The following is a 23,124-nucleotide window of genomic DNA, read 5'->3' on the forward strand; positions in this document are numbered from 1 at the left end:
TTTAGAAAAATATCGAATATAAATCAACGAGGTTAATATTAACACTTTACAGTCCACTTTATGCTCCGTATGAAATTGTCACTCTTTCTGACTCGAACAAATTGAGCCTATGATTTATACATAGTCGCATTTTTGTTATATTTTTACCGCAAATAAATATCGATATAAAAGGACATATTGAAATTATAGGCTTCAATATTTCGATATAATTCAGATATTTGTTAACGCGACTCTCTAAAGAGAGATTTGACTAGAACCAAAACATATGCAAACATGCGCTACGCGCACGCTGTTTAGCTAATTACTATTACTAACCATACAAGACAGAAACTTGCAGTAATATTGCTGCAACACTGCAGTATGAATATAAAACATTCTCTATTTTTCAGTTCGTGTAACTAAATAGAATTAAAATTCGATCACGAGAACTGTCCAGCAAGAAATGAACCATTTAATCGACATCAAATCGAAGTCAATTCGATATTCATTATCATCTGGATGATATCTCTGTTAGGCCTTATGTACACGGTGTTAGATCTTAGACAAAGTTGTTGACCAGATATAAAAGTTATTAAAAATTATTTAAATTAAAAGTACATTTCAAGTATATCTACAAAATTAAATACTAAATTAGTTAAAGATCTAGCATCATGGACACAAAGCCTTATTGTCAAAATATATTAAGACTTTCACACATGGAAAAACGTATTCAATAACACATAAGCAGTAAAGAAGTTGATCAATCAATCAATATATTTCTTAGGGTTTATATATTTCAAAAGACGATAAAAATAGCGAATAATGGCATTAAGCAAAAGTAAATAGGATTCCAACTGGTTGGACTGCTTATTGCTTCCATACCCTTTAAGTCTTATTTCTTACGTTTTTCCATACGTAAAGGTTTTTATAGTATATTCATCAGGGCTATTTTTGTTTGATGACGTCAAAAGCGAGAAAATTCATGCTCAGCATTCTTGTGATATAATTAAATAAAAAGATGTACTTTCAAGATGACACTTGGGATCGCTTTAGTACATTTAAAATATTTCAAACATTAAACTTTTGTTTAAGCAATCGATAAATTGCCACAAAATGAACGTGAAAAGTCAACAACACTGATTTTAGAATAAAAAAGTACGAAATTTGATTCAAAGTGGGGGAAAAATATGCTCTTACGTGCTAAATTTCACTTAATGCGCTGTATACGAGAGTGGATCAAATATAGCGCCATCTGTCAACCAGTTTGTTTACAGCTGTTGGATTTGTTAGTCGACCTCAAGGGTTTGCGATTTTTTAAATGAATAACCTCTGCGATTTTTTAAATGAATAAAAATATCGAACATAGAATTTGTCTCAAATTTTGTGTTGCCAATGAAATTTCTAGTGCTAATTCGTTGAAAATGTTAGAGAAGGCCTACGGTAAGTCAACTTTATCGAAGACACGAGCATACGAGTGATGGTACAAAGCCTTCAAAGAATGCCGAGGAAATTAAAGTCATGTTAACCATTCTTTTTGATAATCGTGGTGTTGTCCACTTGGAATTACTTCCGGAGAAGCAAACAGTCAACAAATAATATTATCTGGGCGTTATGAGGCATTTGAGAGAGAAAATTCGCCAGAAAAGGCCAAATTTATGGAAGAACAATTCTTGGATTTTGCACCACGATAATGCGCCGTCCCACACATCGACCCTTGTACGCGAATTTTTTACCAAAAACTCAACGAATGTCATCGACCATGCATGGCATTCGCCGGATATGGTCCTGTGTGACATTTTCCTGTTCTACAAATTTAAATTATATCTTCGTGGAAAACGTTTTATGTCCATTGATGCTATAAAACCAAATTCGCAGAAAGAGCTGCAAGCCACCGGAAAGTGTTTATAAGAAGTGTTTCACCGACTGGATTACTCGTTGGCAAAAGTATATCGCATCAAATGGAGCCTATTTTGAAGGCAACAGAGTAAATGTGAATGATTAAACCAATATTTTATGTTTTGTTGAACAATTCCCGGTATTTATTTGACAGAATATATATGGGTAAATTTGACATACGATCTATGATCATTTTTTCTCCCGGGCATCGACGTGTATACTTTTGCACCGCCTTTGAAGCATTATCGTCTCAGAAACCGTATAAGAAAACCATGTCGTCATATTCAACGTTAGAATAAATAGTGTTATCATCTTATTATTATTATTCAGTTTACATTCAATTTTCGCTCATAAAATAGTAAAATATATAAAAACGCATAAAATATTATGTCTTTTCTTAAATGACTTGTTAATTTAAAAACCAAGTCATTTTGAACCTTCCGGTAGAAGTAGATATGCCTATCGGGGATGTAATTGGCTGATCAAAAAATATGCACCAATCACAAATAATTGATATTCAACGGTTATGCAAGCATTAAGTTTTTTAAATGCAATTTCTGGCTGCATTCAGCGAACACAACAGATGAATGAGCGACTTTTGGAACATGGATATGATTAGCAAATTTAAAAATACACAGTGTACTTTATCCGAGAGAACGTTCTTAATACGTAAGGCATTCTCTTAGGACGTCTCCTAAAAGTCTGTACTGTAGGAGTATACATCAATAATAGATAATTGTTATTCAACAATTATATAATCGTTATGTTTCTGTAATTGCAACCTACGTTAATGTTATGGAATAAACTTACGCGCAGTAATGTATTGTTCTGCAACATGGTGATAAATTGCGGCACGGGCATCTCCATTTTGTACAAGCTCACGGTGGGCACGCCAGGCCCGAGGCACTCAAGGACGAAGTACTCGAGACCGTCAGGCGGGAAAATTGCGTTATGATATTGACAGGGCAGACCATTCTCTGCAAGTAGACATCGAGGCCAAATAATAATAATCGCATGTCCGTCACACACATATCAGGCGTTTTTTAACATGTATGCGTGATGCATTATTTACGCAATTTCAGACCAATATCATCTAGAGGATATATCGGAATGTATTCGCGATAAATTTCGAATGTACTCTAGCGTTTAACATTTAAATATATACAGAGTATATGCCACAAAAATTCGGACCAATTAAAATTAAAATTTCTCGTCTCACTTGACTTAGACGGTAAGTTGTTGATGACGTTCGGGCAAGTCAGATATTTGTAGTAAACGTGCGTAACCTCAAAATGTCCGAGCAGATAAGATCAAGTGTGGAGACCGAAGAGCAGCGAAAATCGAAGGCCTTCGCGCTGGACATTCGCAGACCGAAATTATTCGGTTCTTCGGATACCCGAAATCGATCATATATGATGTTGTGGCTAAATATAATATAGTTAGGACGAAGTTTTCGGCCTCTGTTCACGTTCTAAGCGTTGTCTTCGGTGAGGATCACGTCATGCCGCCGCATTTCATTCAAAAGAAAGAAACCATCACAAAAGATGTTTATTTACGCGTTTTGATGTCGTAACTTAAATCTAGGCCTTTTTCTCTGAACTTCGATATTAATTTATAAAAAGTCGAATAGTTACATAATCTTCGAAGTAATCCCCCTCGGTTTCTTTGCACATTTGCGCCACCTTTCGGGAAGCTGTTGAACTTTGGAAAAAAGAGGGTTGATTTGAGTTAATAAACTCATTACTTTTATCAACATCCTTGAAAGAAGCGAAGTGTGTATCAGCCAGGTTCTTGCAAGTATCTGAAGATGAGATAATCCGAAGGGGCAAAGTCTGGAAAATACGCCAGATGCGATAAAATTTCCCAGCCCAAGTGAATGATCATTTCCATAATCATTTTTGCTGTGTGCGGCCGCGCGTTGTCCCGAAGCAAAATTACCTTTCTTCTTTCCTTGCTAGTATAAGGCCTTTTTTCCTCCAGCGTCACTAACATGATTCAGTCGCTGCTGATAACGCTCAGCAGTGACCGTCTCACCACGTTGGAGCGACTCAAAGTGTACGACGCCCCGCTGATCCCACCATATGTACAGCAACATCTTCTTGGCGTGGATATTGGTGTGGATATTCGGTCTTGCGTTACTGGTCAAAGGCTCACCCAAATAAACCTACGATTTTCGCCTCTGAATTATTGTAGGGAATTAATTTTTCGTCGCAGGTCACAATTTTGTCCAGGAAATCCTTCTTCTTGAATCTAGAGAGCAACGACACAATAATATCATAGCCTCTTTTATTCTCAGCTGTGTGTTCGTAGTGAACCCAACGGCCCTCCTTTTGAATCCCCCCCAGCTTGTGTAGACGCTTAAAATTGGCTTGTCGTGTTATTCCGAGTTGCTTTGCGAGCTCTAACTGGGTGCGAGAAGAATTTTCTTTCAAAAAATGTTTTAGTTTCACATTTTAAGCTTTCTTTGGTTGTACTGGATGTTCTTCATCATGAAGGTCGAAATTTCCACTCTTAAACCGCTGGAACCCTTTACTACAGGTACTGTAGGAAAGAGCATCCTCCCTCAAAGCCGCACAAATTATATCCTGGGCTTCAGCGACACTTTTCTTCAATTGAAACCGAAAATGAGGCCGTGCCTCAAATATAGTTCCTCGAATGGCATTGCTTTCGCCACTGCTTTTTTAGGTGCTGCTTAAATTAGTACAACTATCAATTACTGCAGTGCGTTTTAAAGTTTACAGATGACGCTTCACTATGACTATATGGAGAAAAAAAAATATGAATTTAAATAGGTCGGTCATCGACTGTCATCGAATGAAGTTAGGGGCCGAGAATTAAATTGCGCAACTAATAATATTATTGCACTACTGCTTATCATAATTTCTCCGTTGCAAAATGATTATAAAAAGGAAACTTCTCAAATGAGATCAGACAAACACATAAAGCAAATAACATTTTGGACTCACTCGAAATATTCTTGTTTTTCGATTTGTCCTTTTTAGAGGAATGTCGGTGTTCTTTATTGTCAGTGCCCTCTGTCTGAGTGTCATACCCCTCATGCCACTCGCTCCGGCTGGCCGGATTGTTAGTCTGCCGACTCGGAGAACTAATCCAATGTTCGTTTTCATCGTAGCTCGTCATGCCGGACGAAGAGGTGGTGCAGGTGAGGCATACAGCAGGATGCAGAGGCGATCCTGTGACTGGTAGAGCGGAGTTTACGCGGTAGAGATGTCTCTGGCCCGGTCTCATGGATGGAATACCGATGAAATATCTAATCGAGAATATAAATAATTTCTGTATATACGATGTTTGTGTGTTTGCGCGGATTTCACTCCCATAATTCATGCAAAATGCATCAAGTCGATAGATCAGGAATTAATCGCTTACATAGTATTATTTGTTTGGTCCCATACTAAAATCCTAACGACTTCGAATTTGCCATGCGTCAAAGGCACTACTTGTTTACGGAGCACACTCGTCCATATTATATGCTTGTAATATCCCGCTGGTCCGTCTTTCACGGGGCTTATCGCGACATAACTACTACCGTTTGTCGAAAAGAAAGGAGCCTCCGGGGGAGTGTCCACCCATCCGCGATCATCGCCCGTTATCCTTTGCATTTCCTGGAATAATTAAAATAAGCTAATATTATCCCCAGGTAATAAAGAAGCTTGAAAGAGTTGAATTTGCTACTTTTTTCGACCAGTTGAAATTAGGGCTAGTGTTTTCTTTCGAAGACTTTGACATTTGAATTTTCAAAATAACTTCGTAGCTTCGTAACTTCGAAGCTTCGAAATATCGAAATTACGGGATATTTTTAATGTAGAATCATCATTTGAAATCCACTATCTAATCTTACCTAATCTGTTATAATCTAATCCTAATCTCATTCGCAAAGCTATACTTTTCGAAGTTTCGAAGATCATCTTTGAAAGCATATCTTCGAGGCTTCGATTTACTAAAATTCGAAAGTTCGATGTTTCTTTTAAAGCTTCAAAATTATCGAAATAATAATAACCTAAGTATAATAGTAAAAATATTTGGAAAAAAGAAATGAAAAGCACGCCACTATATTTTTTACGTTTGCAAATTAAAAAATATTAGATACGGTGTCTACAAAGTTACCGCGACTTTTCAAATTTTTGGAATGAAATATCGTTCGAAACCAGGAATGAGTAGAGAAGATGGTAGTATTATAGCTCTTGTAGGTATTATGGCCTTTCATAATATTTCCACTTTTAGGTGGCGAATCCTAGTCATTATTTATGGTATCATTTATTTTATTGTCCATCATTACATAATAACATGCTAATATAAAATAGTTAATATTTATTATGGCATATGAAACGCATTTTTATTTTTCAACATTTCGAAACGTTTTCAAGGTTCAATTTAATATTTAATTACATACTTTCACATTCTTTTCATGTTTGAATGTATTATCATATAATATATATACATTTAAGTATTTTATTTTATAGTTTAATATTATATTCAGTTGTATACATTTCGAGTTATGTAAAATTTAAAAAATAGCATAGCATTTTGTTAATGCTTTCTATGAGTGCCGATAATATGGTTTCTTTTTCAAGGTTTTCATGTCGAAATAGTTATTCGATAAGCCGATTCCAATCTATAGTTCACTGCCGCACTTCTGCCTGCTCTGAACTGCTGTCTTTCTGATAGATTGTATCTTCTAACAAAAAAGTTTATATCTACATTAAAAATTCATGGTTGCCTTCATTGTTATTTTTTCTAAGAGTTTATTTTGAATACATATATAGTTTTACGTTAAAACACTTTGTTATTTTAAACATAATCAATTTTTTTAATCTATTTCAATTGCAGGCCACATTATCACCCTAGTTTCTTTACAACCTTTTATATAATATCACATTTTTATGTATAAAGTTTTAAATCAGAACTTGGTAAGCAATGCATTTTCTAGGCGATATTAGGAAGTTATTTCCCTTACTTCATCGCTCAGAGCGCAGCCTACAAGCCGCTCGAGTCTTAGAAGCGTGGTCACATCGTGCTATGGGGCCTGTAGGAGGAGAAAAATAAAAATTTTTGGATCTTTTGTTAAAGATACTATATCTTTTGTTAAATATTTATTTTAATCATGAATAATTATTTTCAATAGTTTTTCACGTCACTTATCAAATATTATTGTTAACGTTGTTTTTCAGTAGTAATCCAAATAGATTTATCCCAATAATAACTGAAAAGATTAACAGATTGGACAGAAACAAAATATTCCTCGTGCATATATGTTATGTGCTTCTGCTCATCAAGCTTCTGTCCAGTCAATTACTTTTCTCAATTATTAATGGACTAGGCTTATTGGGAATATCACATAAAAACGCGTCAGCAATAGTATCTCATAAGTAACGTGAAAAATTGTTGAAAACATATATTCACGATTAAAATAATTCATTAAAAAATAGAGCATTTTTAAAAAAGATCCAGGTCTTCTATTTTCCTTTTATGGATCCTATAAGACGATATGAGGTAAACACATTCCTACGACTCGAGTGACTCGTAGGCTACAGTGCGACAAGACAAGAGGAATAATGTGAGTCTGAGCCTCCAGAAAATTAACTGGAAAGAGTATCGCTTATCGAACTCTGTTCCAAATAATAAATATTTCATAACTTTGGATCTATAATTAATCAATATTTTAACAAACTGTTTAATTTCCAATTTAAAATATTAATTGTTTACAAAGTTATTGTATAAAATGTAAGTAGGGAGCAATAACACCACCTTTTCCTCTACTGGACAATGGTGGCCAAACCTATCAGTTGGAATTGTCCTTTTTTTCTAATTTATAACTCTAAAACATTCCTTTTGTTTCGTACTTTATAATCTAATCAAAATATAATACGTTAGACGATATACCCATGTTATACTCCTCTTTCCAATTGGATAATGTGATAAAATCTAAGAATAATATATCAAATCCTACTCTAACGTGAATGAGTGCGTAATGAAAATTCATTCGGTACGAATACCACCATTAAAAATTGTAAGAAATAAATAATAAATATATAATTCAAGTTTAGAATTCTGACTCCATACGAGTAGATATTTCAATTGATTAGAATAAATATCATACAAAAAAATAAAATTCATGAAAATTATGTAGAACATTAAAGGTGTTTCTGTGACAGAGGAATATATGAAATTTACTTTTCAATTTTTTTAGTGAAAACATTCACTTGGCGATTTAAAGTAGAAAATTTACTCCATTTAAATAAAAAATCATTTAAATTCAAGTAATTCGGCTATTAACCTACTTTTCAAGTGAAATTTCAGTCTATGAAATTTAGAAAATATCTTAAAGGTAAGAATTGATGACATTCACGAACCTGACAATGCCACATCGGACTTTTACAGACGGTCACCACTGAAAGATTTTGAGCACGTGTCAACCACGTTATGCAGACTTCTGTCAGGGACACCCAGGAAGCGGTCGAGAAGTAGTGATCCCTGATGGGAGAGATAATGACATATTTAAAAGATTTATCCGTCTTGACGTCAAATTATATGAACCGATAGAATAGCCGTTTCAAAATTTAAGAAAATGCTGACAAAGGGAAAGTCAAGTCTTGTCATGGGTTTTGCTCAAATTGGAAAATATTTTAGTAACAAGCCTTCCCACTAATTGATAGGCAAATAACACGATCCTGATGAAAATCCCCTTAATTGACCCCATTTCATTAATATACGCAGTTCTTAGTTTAATTCAGTAAATTTTAAGAAATTTAATATTAAACCATTTTTTTATTACTTTTCAGAATTATGTTTTAATTTTCATTTTAAATTTCATAATGAAAATTATGATTTATTTTGAAATATTTATTATTATATAATATATTTCAATAATTTTTCAGTGACTTCCATCTCATTGTTCATCAAGTTCATAATATACCAATACTATATTAATATAAAGAAAGTTAAAACATACTGTTGAAATTTATTTAGTATTTTGTTTTTCATAGAATGGCAAAGATAATTTTCAGCTTATTACCACTGCTAGGGCTTTTTTACAAACCGTTTTATACATAGCCAAAGGAATGCAATTCTCAGGCTCGCCTATTTTTTCGCGATTAGCTTTATCTTTTTTCTTTAAAATGAAACTTTAACGAAAATAATATGTTAATTTTGTTTATAAATTTTTAATGTGCTAGAACGTATGTGTACCACTAGCCACTAAGAGGTTAATTTAATTGGTTCTATCTATTTGTTGCAAAATATAATAACTATTTACTTTTAATACGATCAGTCATTCTGTAAGTTGTTTTTCACGTTGTATCCACATTAAAATAGCGTTGTATCATCATTAGATAAATATATTTGATACTTGAATATTTCTAAAACATTTTACAACATTCAAAGAGACTGTATTGTTTGATAATATCTTTGAATTATATTTAAAATATTAAGTAAGAACGTTCAAAAGATACACATAAAATCAATACTTTCAGATATGAATCTAATGTTCATTGTTTAGTGGGTTCTTTTCGTAAAGCAATACACAGTAGCGGACTATTAATCTTGTCATCTTGCAAATTAATTATCAAAACTACGTGGTACAAGGAATATTCATTCTGTTACAAATAAATAAACTCACACATGTTCGATGATAGCTGGCGGTTTCACTACCTTTGTATGGATATTATTCGGGTCAACTAGGTCAGCAACATATAATCGTACCGAAGGATTCGGCGTTCCAGGCTAGAAAATGAAATAATCTTAGGACACAGATTCTTTCAGAGGCAAACAGAGAAAAAAGTTGGACTTCGCTAGAATGTCGCAATGAATTCTCCAGCATATGGCATACCTTTGGATACCGTAAAGATCGTATATCAGGATATAGTGCTTTGTTGCCCTCCCCGAACCAGGAAATGTGCATCTCCTCCACAAGGGAATCATTAAACGAGGCGTAAAGCATCATGTGGCCGTCTGATGACATCCAAATCGCCTTCGCGCTGTGCAATATTTCTTCTATAAATTAAATAAATATTGTTCCAATATAATATGTATATATAAATTCTTTCTATTTGCGTCTGACTCAAAATATACGTATCCATATTAATTCTGTTAATTCTATAATACTGTTAGTATAATTCGGGTATTTTGATACCCTCGGGTAATATCCGTGGGTATCGGTTCTCATGTCTCTCCTGTCCCTGAAGGATTATCCGAGTATCAGAATTTACACATATATACCTGGATACCGTATTCATAGATATTAACCCAACAACCAGGAAATAAACAGTAAATAATAAAGAGAAAATAATTTAGAATATATTACAGTTACTATTTGTTATCGTTAATAAAATCAGTAATTTGTGAAGACTGAAATTAACTATATATATGGCAAGTAAGCAAATTGATTGCAGATTACGCGCAGGTTGGTTGCAAATTTGATCACCACCTAACGTCAAAACCATCTGTATCTGCATTCAATTCATATTTTGGCGACAAATTCTGCTGACAAGCAATCCGAATAAATTAGCACTAGTAGCCGCACAGAGCCTGCTGCCAAACTGCCTGCAGCAAGAACGCAGTTTCCGTCACCAATCTGCCGTTAAATTGCTATAGACTTTGTTCAGTTTCTGCCTCTAACCTGGTCATATTGCCTGTCAGCATATTCTGTCATATTTCTGGCAGCAATTTGGCAATATAATCAGATAAAACAGATTCTGTGTTGGATTTGTTACCTTTCTGACCTCAAAAAAGCAGGTTCTATTAAGAATCTGTTTGTGTAGGTTTGGCTACCTGGGTTATCCGGATTATTCAGATATCAAGATAATAGCTGAATATTCGAAATTGACAGCATTAGATCATATGTGTCCATTTCGAAACATATCTCTTTAAGGTTTTAGTTGATTCTAATTTTTACAGACTGGAGCGTCAAATGTCTTACCTTCGTACAACCAGTCCGGCACACCGTTAGATAGTATTCCAGGCACTGCGGTATTAGTTACGCGATAACCAATGTTACTCATAGGGCTCGTCCTGTAATAAATATCGTAGTCCTGCACCATGACGATCCCGTTTCCACGTGGAGTCCATTGCGCCAGCAGAAGATACGGGTGAACGTCCTTTTCAGGATAAGGAGTTAACGCTATGCATTCCCTATCAAGGAAGAGTCCTTAGAGAGATTTAGTTTAATTAACTGTAATGTAATCACAATGTTTTTTTCAGAGACAGAGAGAAACCGGGAAAGAAAGAGAGAGAGAGAGAGAGAGAGAGAGAGAGAGAGAGAGAGAGAGAGAGAGAGAAAGAAGTGAAAATTCGCATCTTGTTTCTGATATTCAAATGAGAACAAGCCGAACTTGCAATATTTTAATGAACTTAATTAAATTGTTTCAAGAATAGGATAACTTCGGCATACACATCACCTCTAAAAAGAACTTAATTTATCAAGCATTATTTATTATGTTTAAAGCAAATGAGCTATGCAAATAAAAACTGTATATTGTCTACTGTTTTTAAAAAATATTGAAAATGCGAAAAATTTACTTTTTATATCATTGCTTCGGAAGGAAACTACTTTGAAGGCGACATTGTTTATACCACTCCGGACTCTCTCTCTTTCTCGTGATACAGTCTGAGGTCGGATACTTTTAGGATAGACCTCGTAAATTTCTATTTCATATAAAATCATTTATGAAAGATAAAATTCACATGAAATGAATATTAGAAAATTAATGTAATGTTTCTTGCTTGTAAGGTATATAATCTGGAGAGTATCTGACAATTAAAACATTACGTGAATAGGTAAAGCAGATTATACTAGACATGAAAATCTATCACTTTCAAATTTTATAACAATTATTAAGGAATTAATTAGTAGGCGGAAAGTGGTAGGAACATAGTGTAATATGTGTGACGTGTGAACAAATATTAACTCTGAGTCCTAGAATATCCTTAAAGCATATATTTAAAAAAAAATTGTCTTAATGTAAATATTGTACTAAAAATATAGTAAAATTTTATCGAAATGACGTTCTTTTCCAATTGATCTCATTTCATTATTATTTTAGCAATATTTTAGTAAAAATTCAGTTTTCAGTTCTGTTTTAAATTCTGTAAACTTCATGATATCTAATATCTCAAAAAATTTGTTAATATTTCTCAATGGTTTAATTTAATTTTCTTTACATTCAATAAAATATTACAATAAATTTTATAAGGGCAATTATGATTCATTATAAAATATGTTCAGTAATTGTTTAATAACTTTCATTTCACTTTTCTTCAATTTCATAATACTTTCAGCAAAATATTTCCATCAGAGTTCGTTTGATCTCTCTACGTCGTTTGATAGAATGCTTTTTGCTTTTTTGGAACTTATTGGTAATAATTTATATATTTGATAAAAATAAATCAACTGAATTATAATTAATTTTCTATGTTCTTACGCTAGTTTTTTTTTGTAATATTTTCCTACTAAAACTAAATTAAACTTTGGAAAAAAACATTATTTACATCTATTTGACAGCTTTCTATTCAAGTAATTAAATTTCCAAAATAAGAAACTCGAAGATTGAAAAGATATGAATGAATAATAACAAATATTTGTTCATACATGCTAATCACACTTACCGTGTATTGACATCGTAGATGACGTACTGCGCTAAATACGAATAGCGAAACAGCTTCTTCACGTTTTGAGCAAGAAGTAAGTACTTCTTATCCGGCGACAGAGAGAACTTTGCTGGATTCAATCGTCTCTGTAATAAACAGAAGAAGAAAGAGCCGATGTTGTTTATTTATTTCCTAATATGCGCAACGCATAGAAGTATCAAGGCGAATAAAACATATATCTTTAGAAACATATCTATAAGATGTTTGAATATATTTATATAATGTTAAATAGTTCACACACACACACACACACACACATACCACAGGAGGAGACTGAAATCCCTACGTGACGCGTCTCCAAGTGGCGAATTGGGGAATGTCCACTAGAGATAGAGTAGGAGGGAAATAAAATACCTCCCGCGGACCAAACAAAATAGGGGAAGAAGAAACCCCGAACAATAAACCACTTATGGAGAGTATCTTTAAATAGAATCCAATTATAGTGCAGGTACTCGAAACTCCAGTACCGGCATTTGGCACGAGTGAGCAAGCAGGCTCTCAGGCGTCGATAACCAGCGACTGCAATACCTTAGGGGTGGACCATTTGGCTCTGCATAATGCTACAAGTGATGAATCAAATATGAAAGTACAAGTATTTGATAGGCTTAAAACGAAGATAGCTGAACTAGCCGCATTCATTAGGGGCAAGAATAACGTGTACGGTTACATCAGTAGGCTTTAAAACAGTTCGTATGCACAAGTGTGGAGACTGTAGAACGACATGATACAGAAGTTCAGAAATAGGCAAAATCAATTGATTGCCGCGATGATCGCCAAGGATAATTTCTACAAACAAGACAGGTCCTGCGCCGATTCCGATTTCTAGATATTTATATGATGTGGATGTTAAAAAATGTACGTTCTGAAAGTTGAATTACAAGGCTGTGAAAAAATAAAACTAAAACATATAATTTTTCAGAAAATGTTTATAAAAATCATGAAAATGTAGTGAAAATTATGACTTACGTGTCTTTATCATGGTATATCTTACAAAATTCTACCGTTAGTTTATCGCTTCAAGGGAAAGCCTACGGTGAGTCAGCTTTATCGAAAACACGAATATACGAATAGTACAAAGCATTCAAAGAAGGCCGAAAAGTGATGGAAGAGCTGCCTCGTTTCGGTCGACCGTCAACGTCTTCAACTGACGAAAATATTGACATAGTGATGGAAAGTCGTCATTCAAGCTTAAGAAAGATAGCTCAGAACAGCCTCACTATCCATTGCATCGTTTTCCTTAACGTCGAACAGCTTTTACACAAAAAATCAAATGTGTGTCATATCAAATGTTCCGTCTTTTGTATTATTATAATATGAAACTGTTTCCGATTTTAGTCTCTTGACCAGTTTTTCCTGCACCAATATGGAAACTAGAAACGAAAGTTACAACTTTATTTCTTTATATGTTTAAGAAAGTAACATTGTGTCATTCGCATATAGGTATCGCGCATTACCCATAGCAACAATTCGACGAAAACAATCGAAATTTGACGTTTATTTTTCGGTATAGTATCAACCAGTGTTAGGAAAAATTCATGTTTCAATATATTAATAACTTCAATAGAAATGAATCAGTTGTCGCAGATAATATTTCTGTCGATTCCATGATGCGAGTGTGGACAGTTCGCGCACATGAAAGATTGGGACACTTTCCAATCTTATGATTGGAATCCTCCCTGTGTACGGAATCGCATTCAATAGTTAAAAAATGGAATCATTCATACGCAAGATTTTTATACCGTATCTGTCAAGTTTACTTTTAATATAAACTTTTGTAAAAAAATTGCATTTGAAGCGTATAAACTGCTCATCAATGGTGCAATTCTGCGAAAGGTGTAGTATTTTTTGCAATTTTGTATGAATATGTCACAAACTTCTCGAATAGCTGTCATCCTGTTGGTAATTTGTCCCTCTCGTTGTTTTGTCGTCAAAACATGTGCACGAGCCCAGAAACATGAACTTGTTGAGTCATAACTAGTAACTAGTTATGAGTCATAACAAATGACAACTCTATACATTGTGCAGCCATTTACTTTTCACATATTTCTCGTATCTTTATATCCATCTTTTTATTATTCCGCAAAAAATAACAGGTTGATAAGTGCTTTTCATTCTATCTAATTTGTCTCACAATGATAAATGTGACTTGATAAGTAATAAGCTGACCAATCTCCGGTTGATTTCTTCATTAATATGCTTTACTGTAACTTCAAGCAATTCATCCGAAAACAGCAAACTCCACGTCCGTACATCTCTCTCGCTCCTTTTTTGACTCTAGGCAAATGTGTTGAAATGAACTTTTTCTGCTTCAACTCACAAGCCTTCGTCAACTATTTATATTTGTCTTTCCCGTAACAATACTGTCTTGGATGACCTGCGCTAGTAGATGGTACTGAATGGTCGTTCTTCTGGGACGTTGTCGATCACCGGATTATAGTTGTCATCATCGTCTAGTCCATTCTCCTCGCTCACGACTTCGTTCTCCGACAGCGATAATCTTCTTCGCTATTTGCATCTTCTCCAAGAAACTTAACGTTCTCTGTCTCACGCATCATGCAATTTGACATCTGTATCCTGTTCGCTAAATTCATTTTATCTAAACGAAACATTAATTTATTTCAAACAAACAACTTTTTAATAAATAAAACATTTATTTATTTTTAAATATATAAAAATAGGCATTATGACATTAATTTAGCATGAAAATATAATATATTTACAATATAATACGATATACTTACATACGAAAATATGATATACTTACAATGATTTTGACAAAATTTCCACTTTGCACGTTCAGTACCCTTTCACCACAAACATAAACGTTTCGAGTCCAACGCAAAAATTAACTCATTGCTGCTCAGAGGGAAATTGATGGTCTGAATCGCTCTACTTACACAGGTGTCCTCTACCACAAATTCCTTTTAGGGGAGAATAAGAACTGAAGGACCTCTTGAACTTTCGAGAAACTTTCATAGATAGAAATCGATTTTGTGTGTGTGTGTGCGTGTGCGCGCGCGCGCGCGCGTGTGTGTATGTGTGTGTGAAAGGGTTAATTTTCTGCCATAAATGTATTTGTTGATTTATCTATTATCTATTTCGGATTAAGAACATCTTTACCCGAGTAGATACGTCTTCGAATCGAATATCCAATTTCTTAGAACAATAACTTTATTACAGCTGGAAATTAACATGCTTACATTAAAAACTCATTTTTTCCAATAAAAAAATATTTGGTTGAGATAAATATACAAATTTTTTAATGTAATATATAATTGATGTAAAAAATTTCTCATTAAATTTAACGAATTTTTTTTATTTTAAAATGGTATATTGTTTATTTATAAAAATGTTTCGTTTTAAAAAAAAAATATATTCAAAACTAAAGGATTTTTTTTATTAAAAAAAATATTTTCTTATTTAAAAACTTCAACTTTTTAATTAAATATTTCAATATTTGAAATAAATAAATATTTTTTTGAGGTAAATTAAAGATATTTTTTTCCTTAAAGAAATGTATGCTTTGTTCCTATAAAATAATAATATATTTCAAATNCAAAAAGAATTATTTTATGTCAAATAAAATTTCTTTGAAATTAATATATTTTCTTCAGTGTGTAATTTAAAAGAATTATTTGATTTTTCAAATCATTTTGCATATAATTGAATATTATTTCTACTCAATAATGATTAAAATTCTATTTTTAAAGTGTATTCACTAAATTTTTAAATATTAATTGAATATTAAATAAATATTCCGTTCCAGGAATTAAATAACTTTTAGTTGATGATAATTTTTAAACAGTAGAAGTAAGATATTGATAAAGTAAAATAACAGAAAATTACTTTTTATTTATTCGTAATTAAATACTCTTCCCATGATATAGTTTTATTTCAATCTATTAATAAATAATAATTTTCACTCGTACATATGACCTAGGGTCATGGTGGTGTTAAATTTTTGATTAATTAATATTTTATTACGTTATTCTATCACATCCCATACATTTTTGTGTAATAAAGTCGTTACGAGATTGTGTGCAAAAATATATGCTTGTGCACCATTACGACCCAGCGAGAACGGATACGGATACTTACGAATGTTTCATTCGGCATTAGACTGCGAGACACGATATTCATGTCCGTGGCATCCAACAAAGAAATACCACCCCAAGGATCACGGTAGCATATATGGTAGTTACGCGCCCACGATCCGTTGAATAATAAAGGAGATAGCTCGCCGGATAACACCTGAGAAACATAAACATATTTTCGATTATTTTATGAATTTCGGAAGTCGCTTTATTCAGGAGAAGAGCGATTTGCCGTCGTACCAATCTTAAAATTTAGAATACGTTATACCTTTGAAAGTTGAAAGTTACCAAAATTAACAAACAATAAACAAAGAACATTAATTCAACATTCTGAAATGTTAATTTTATATGTCTCTTAAACGGTTTTCAATATATTGAATTTTCAATATATTGAGTCTAAATATATTGAGTTGGCAAGTAATTCCATGTGGTTTTTACCAATAGATAGCTTTAAGCTAGCTACATCTTCAATTCAAATCTTGGGAGCGTATAAGCATTGACAAGTGACATTTTAACGAGTATTAAAAAAAAACAATATGAAGATTGATTGTATTTTGTGTGTTTGTAGTCAGTATTTGCACTGGTTCTAAAACTGAAATTTTCGAAGTGAATTGGATAAAAAATTTGAATTTATATAGGAAAAGGTATGTTTTACAATTATGGTGAATGCATGGCTACTTTATAAAAAAGTAATGACCCCAAAAAGGAAAACATATAGAAATAATAAATCAATCAAAATGTAGAGTTAAAATAGCAAAGTGTCTGTGTAATGTCGAGATCAAAGGCACACTAAACGTGGAAGACCAAATTCTTCCTTAGAACGAAATATACAATCCAAAAGGCACAAAGGCAACATATGCCTCCAAAAGATGTACGAACTGATCAGATTGCACACCGGCCAGTGTTCGCAGAGAAAAGAACTAGATACATGTTTCCATGTTGTAATGGATTTACAGATATAATATGCGAAAAATGTGGTATTATTGTTTTAACAAAAAAATAATTGTTTTAAAATGTTTCACCAGTAACTGTAAAAATGTCTTTTGTGCACAATGTTGCATTTTTGCAAATACGAAAAATTTTGAAAATAAAGATAATTTTTTTTTACTTAGATTTTTTTTAATATTTTTCTCATTTTCTGGGACTACCTATGAACCTAAAAAAAATAATTCAGTAATAAAAAAAATTCATGCATTTAAGGGTTAATATACGTATTTTCGATGTTGAACTTGGATTGTGCATTATCTCTAATGCAATATAGAAAAAATTTTTATTTCGGTTAGTAGCTATCCTATAAAATTTAATATTACTATCCTTTACAAATAAGTATTACTGACTGTGTTAAATTAGCCAATATAAATTACTGATACTTAATAGTAGTTTTATTCCTCCCCGAATAATTAAACTACATAGTATTAATAATTTCACGGCAAATAACACTTTTTATAATAATATTGACAAGTCTTCTACAAAGTTCGTAAGCGCAAAGTTTGCACGCAAGAATTGTTATCTGAGTACTCACCTCGGACAGATGTAATCGTGCTCCTCGTACTCTCGGGCCGTCATCGGGGGGTGTGAGCAGGGCGACAGATGTGACGATAAGAGCTAGGACCGCAACGATCACGAGCAACGCTATCAGAATCCCGCGCCAGTTCCTTTGATTTGGGTTGGCTGAAACTAGCTCCTATCACAAAGGTCCTTACTAACGCTTATGTCAGATAACCGGATCATTATGCCGCGAGCGAATGTCATATCGTCCCGCCTCATATGGTAGTGCAGCGTGAAGACACATTCACACAAAAGAAAAAAATATCGCGCCGACGTGACCGACGTGATTAAAAATATGAGCGCGAATTTCCGCGCATCCGACTACGTCAGAATATTAATAAAATTTATTTAAAGTAAGACATTTTCACCGCAACCATATCGGGAAGAATTCTTGACAATTCAACATTGCAACCGGACTGCATCGTATGTCCAGCAAGAGAACGAGAGACTTTCGGACTAATTGTCGACTTTAGTCGATGGGTAAAACCGGAATTTGGAAGTAATCAAATAGAACATAAAATCACAATGACATCAAAGTAATGAAAAATGGCTATAATAATTCACATTTTATTATAATTCGTCTACTTCCTTTTTAATTTGATGTGATTTTCTCGTGATTTTTTACGGAAGGATTCCGTTAGCGCACGGTGCAATAACACACATCTACTCACATCGGTCGGTGCCTAGAATCTTTCCGCTGAATTATCAATTAGAAAATTTTATATTAAATTAGCCAATCACCTATATGAGCTATCGGAACCCGCCCTTTTCTGCTCTAATCCATTACTTGCAACATCGTTACTTTTACAAGATATTTTTTTAGTAGCGATCTGGTAACAACGTTGCACTTATTTAATAGTAATGGTAACGGCAAATGTAACAGTTACATTTTTTTAATAACAATATCAAATACGAATCATTATTTATATTCTTACCTTATATATGTATATATATATATATATATATATATGCTCGAACTAGATATTACTATATATAACTATATATAACAATATATATATATATATACATTTATTCGAGATCAATTTATATTTAATTAAGAGAGATAAATATACTACTTTAATATACTACTTTAATATACTACTTAAATATACTACTTTTTAAATCAATTCTCATTAGTCTGCTTTAATTGAAAGAAGATTTATAAGAGTTTGAACGAAAAGTTGTCTAACTAGCCCCACCCAATGCAAAATAGCAGCGGATAACAATGACAGCCGCGATATGAACGTTAAATCATTGACGGAACGATCCGTCGCGAGGTTAAAAGAACGGAAGTCGCGTTCTGCATCACGGAACGTCTGTCTGTTTATAAATGCCTATGTTTGTGGCGTTTTTCTCGAAGTCGACGAGGAGGAGCAACGCACGAGGATCGAGCTCGATAAGTGGAAAATCGTCGGTGATCGCCGATATCGCGATAAGGAAAAAATGAGCTGCTGATTATAGGAGTTTCGTGGACGGTGAGAATAGCTAATAGTCGGCCGCCGTAGCTGAGAGATCGATAGAGACAGAAGCTGCTGCGCTGTGCGTCAGGCAACTCTCTTTAGAAGAGATAGAGAGAGAGAGAGGCGCGTTTCAATGTATGTCACAGTGCTTTTGACAATATGAGCTCGAAAATACATCTGAATCGGATGAATCTAGCGATTTGACATGCCCAGGTTGCGCAGAATGCGTGCTCTACATCCCGTTCTCATCGTGATTGACCGTGTAATGTCTCAGGTAGAACAAAAAGTCACTTCAAAATAATATCAAAATAACGAGAAAATGATCGAATCATGACCAAAAGGTGAGTTTCTATAGTCATTTCCTCATCATTTTGGCGTTATTATAATTTTCTGTTCTGGAGTGCAATATACCTACACCTAAATGACATATACAATGAACATCAATTAATAGTAACATATAACTTTTCACTCAAGAATGTAACTGTTATATGACATACGCGTCATATAGCATTTATATTGTTAAGTTGGAAATTATAACATCGATGTTATGTTAGTTGATGTTCATTTGGTGTGTGATAGTTTCGCGTTTTACTCGAAACGATATCGTAGGAAAGTCGAGATGACATGTTTATTTGTATCATTCGCGACATCGATATTTTTTGCACCTCCTCGTTGGACATTAATTCGTGTGGTGTGTCTAAAACTATCAGAGAAAAATTCGCACGATTGAGATCGCGGATTCGGAGACCCGAATAGATCAGAAAAAATCAAGATGACGTCAAAATGAAGACTAGACAATACATTATGTTACGAAACTTCGCTTTCCGACCATGATTTGATTATTTCCTCGTCATTATGGCATTATTTTAGCATTATCACAATTTTTTTAGTCAATCTGGAAATGATCTTGATGAACTTCATTCTATTATCGTGTAAAATGTATAGCACTCGCCTGATGAGACGCGACGAATGTAGATTATATTATTGTTAACGGTAATGATAACGATATTTCTCTTTGAGCGTAGATAATTGTTAATACCGATGTTCGCAGCGACCGCATAAACGTGATCAACGAATCCGTCATATGTTTTACATGAACTATTTGTGGAACGTGAACTTTTTGTTCAACCTACGTTGATCGTGTATTGACAATACTTGTTGCTGCGCAAACGCATTTATGATCCTCGATGGGCGTCCGAGAATTAATTAATGATATTCGCGGAGAAAACGCGGATATAAATAGAAAACGCGATTGCTCCTTAACAACCCAGATAATATAACGTATAAAATCGGCACATAAGATGTTTAAAAGATATCTTAAAGGCGTCTTTGAGACGTCTCTACTTACAGACGTCTTATGTTCCAATTTTAGACGTCATGTTGTCTGGGGAAGTGCAAATCATTATATCGCCCTTGTGTTATTTTCGTGGGGAAAATACTCTCTCCAGAAATTATATTTGAAAATAATGAGAGAGGAAAAGAAAGAGAGAGAAGGAGAATAGATATGGTAAGATTGCCTTTTCGAAGTTAACGATGGGACTTGAGAAAAAACATATAACAGTAGCTTGGATGGTTTAATTAATTACCTCGTCGTCGTAAATGTTGTCGTGATCTGCCATCGGTGGTGCAAATCGGACGTTCCGCGGCTTTCTCTCAACGCGAGCAGATGCGAAACGACGCGACTCTTTGCGTTTATTCCATTCCACGTTACGGGAAATCTCTGCGAATGCGACTCACCCGTTCGTCTATTACTTCAAACACACAATGAGAGACTTCGGTTTGTTCGGCACTACTTGCGTCGTACAAATGTTTGGTACTGAGCGAAAGATCATCCCTTGTAAGAGATGCTGCGGACGCAGAGTCTGCGCCGTCGACGGTGGAGACTGCGCTATACATAGCGAGTAAGAGGGAAAGAAAGAGAGGGGTGGAAAAAAGAGACAGAGTGATATGAAGAGACAGATATGTATATATATCAGGGCGAGAGGAGGTGCAGGATGGATATATGTGTATGCATTGTGCATCCCATCTTATATAGCACAAATATTCAAAAGATATTCTAGGAACGTCTCAGAGATATTAGAATATTTATCGAATGTTCCTAGGATGTCTATTGAATATTTCTGCCATAGATATATGAATTACATAGACCGAGCATAATTTGCTATTCTGGGCAAAGGATAATCTGATATTCGAGGTGAGAGCGGCACTTGTCTGACATCGGCTTATTTCGCTAAGACTAGGTAAAATTCGGTTCAAATTTACTTACAATATTGTGTAAGATGCGTTCTACTTAACGATCGCAACGATCGCGAGCATCATTCTATTCTTGTTTTTCTTGGATGTTAAACAAAGACAAACCAATGCTTACGATCGTTGCGAGCGTTAAATGGAACCTGCTCGTAGTAGGCTACGTATGTAAAAGTTTCTCAGAATACAATAAAAATGAGTTTTTCATTGTATTTAAATATAAAAATTGACACAGTGAAAAAATATGGAACAATTATAAGTGAAAAGTGCTATAAATCAGAAAATTGTATTTTATTTGTAAATAAAATATTATAAATGTAGATTATGTGAATTAAAAATTGTTAATACATTTGAAATAATTTAAAACTTTATGTATTTATCCATACAGCACATTTTATCCGAGGGATGTCCTGTGGACTCCATATAAATGTCCTTGGGACATAAACATGTTCTCAAAATATCTTTAGGTGTGCTAAATGGGTATATTATAAATATAATATATAATCTATATATAAGAATTATATAAGACATTTGATCAGTTTAATGTAAATAGGTTTATAAATGATATTACGGTACATTTCATAGAAAACAATATATTTTTCGAATTAAAAGAAGATATCAATGACCAAAACTTTTTTTGAAATTACTTATATCATTTGTTGTGTACTATCATATAATTATGAGGAAACAAGATTGACACATAACGTACAATATATAGAAATAAGCAAAAGACAAAAGTTTAATAAGTTAATATAGTTTAAGATTAAAAGATTAAAACATGGAAAATAGAAATGCACGATTCTGAATTGATTCGATTCTTCTCCTAAAAAATAATCTTGTTCGTGTTGTTTGTACGTTTCACATTTAGAACAAGACGGAAACTTATTCAGATGCTTAGAATGAGCAAGAGCGAGAGAATCAATTCAATTGTTTCTTTCAAGAGTCTGAATTTACGTCCGTCTCGTTTTAAAAGCAAAAAGTGTGAGAAATGCATACAAGATAAACAAGCCTTTTTTCCCAAGTTTTTTAGAGAAAGAATAAAATTAATTCAAAATCGTATATCTTTAGAAAAGGGATAGACAATATCATCGAATTGAATAAGGTAGAGGATGGTATTACATCTAGAGAAAATGTTAGGGACTCTAGAAATTCTCTTTCTGGTAACCAATTGGCACATCCGACAAACCTGCACGACGCATCCTCAATGAGCGAATATCGAAGTTTGAAAAAATATTGAT

At 33.7% G+C, this 23,124-nt stretch overlaps 1 protein-coding gene across 6 annotated transcripts in view; it reads right to left on the reverse strand.

Annotated features, from left to right (window-relative positions):
• The window catches only part of LOC106751807 (dipeptidyl aminopeptidase-like protein 6), a 35,450-nt gene extending 13,951 nt beyond the window's left edge, over positions 1-21,499 (reverse strand). For 5 of the 6 annotated variants that reach the window (XR_001375096.1, XM_014632981.1, XM_014632983.1 and 2 more), the window contains exons 1-11: positions 21,226-21,499; positions 18,154-18,315; positions 16,636-16,788; positions 12,496-12,623; positions 10,811-11,022; positions 9,722-9,885; positions 9,512-9,615; positions 8,247-8,367; positions 5,263-5,498; positions 4,842-5,146; positions 2,686-2,852 (exon numbers count right to left, since the gene is read on the reverse strand). Coding sequence is in view for 5 of the 6 variants with exons in the window: in XM_014632981.1 (XP_014488467.1) it covers positions 2,686-2,852; positions 4,842-5,146; positions 5,263-5,498; positions 8,247-8,367; positions 9,512-9,615; positions 9,722-9,885; positions 10,811-11,022; positions 12,496-12,623; positions 16,636-16,788; positions 18,154-18,315; positions 21,226-21,258 (1,785 nt within the window). In the remaining variant the exon portion in view is untranslated. The remainder of the gene's footprint in view (positions 1-2,685; positions 2,853-4,841; positions 5,147-5,262; positions 5,499-8,246; positions 8,368-9,511; positions 9,616-9,721; positions 9,886-10,810; positions 11,023-12,495; positions 12,624-16,635; positions 16,789-18,153; positions 18,316-21,225) is intronic. The other variant, XM_014632982.1, reaches the window with a different exon arrangement.
• Between the last annotated feature and the right edge of the window lie 1,625 nt (positions 21,500-23,124).

Source organism: Dinoponera quadriceps, unplaced genomic scaffold, assembly GCF_001313825.1.
Source record: "Dinoponera quadriceps isolate SergipeBrazil2010 unplaced genomic scaffold, ASM131382v1 scaffold179, whole genome shotgun sequence".
Lineage (NCBI taxonomy): Eukaryota > Metazoa > Arthropoda > Insecta > Hymenoptera > Formicidae > Dinoponera > Dinoponera quadriceps.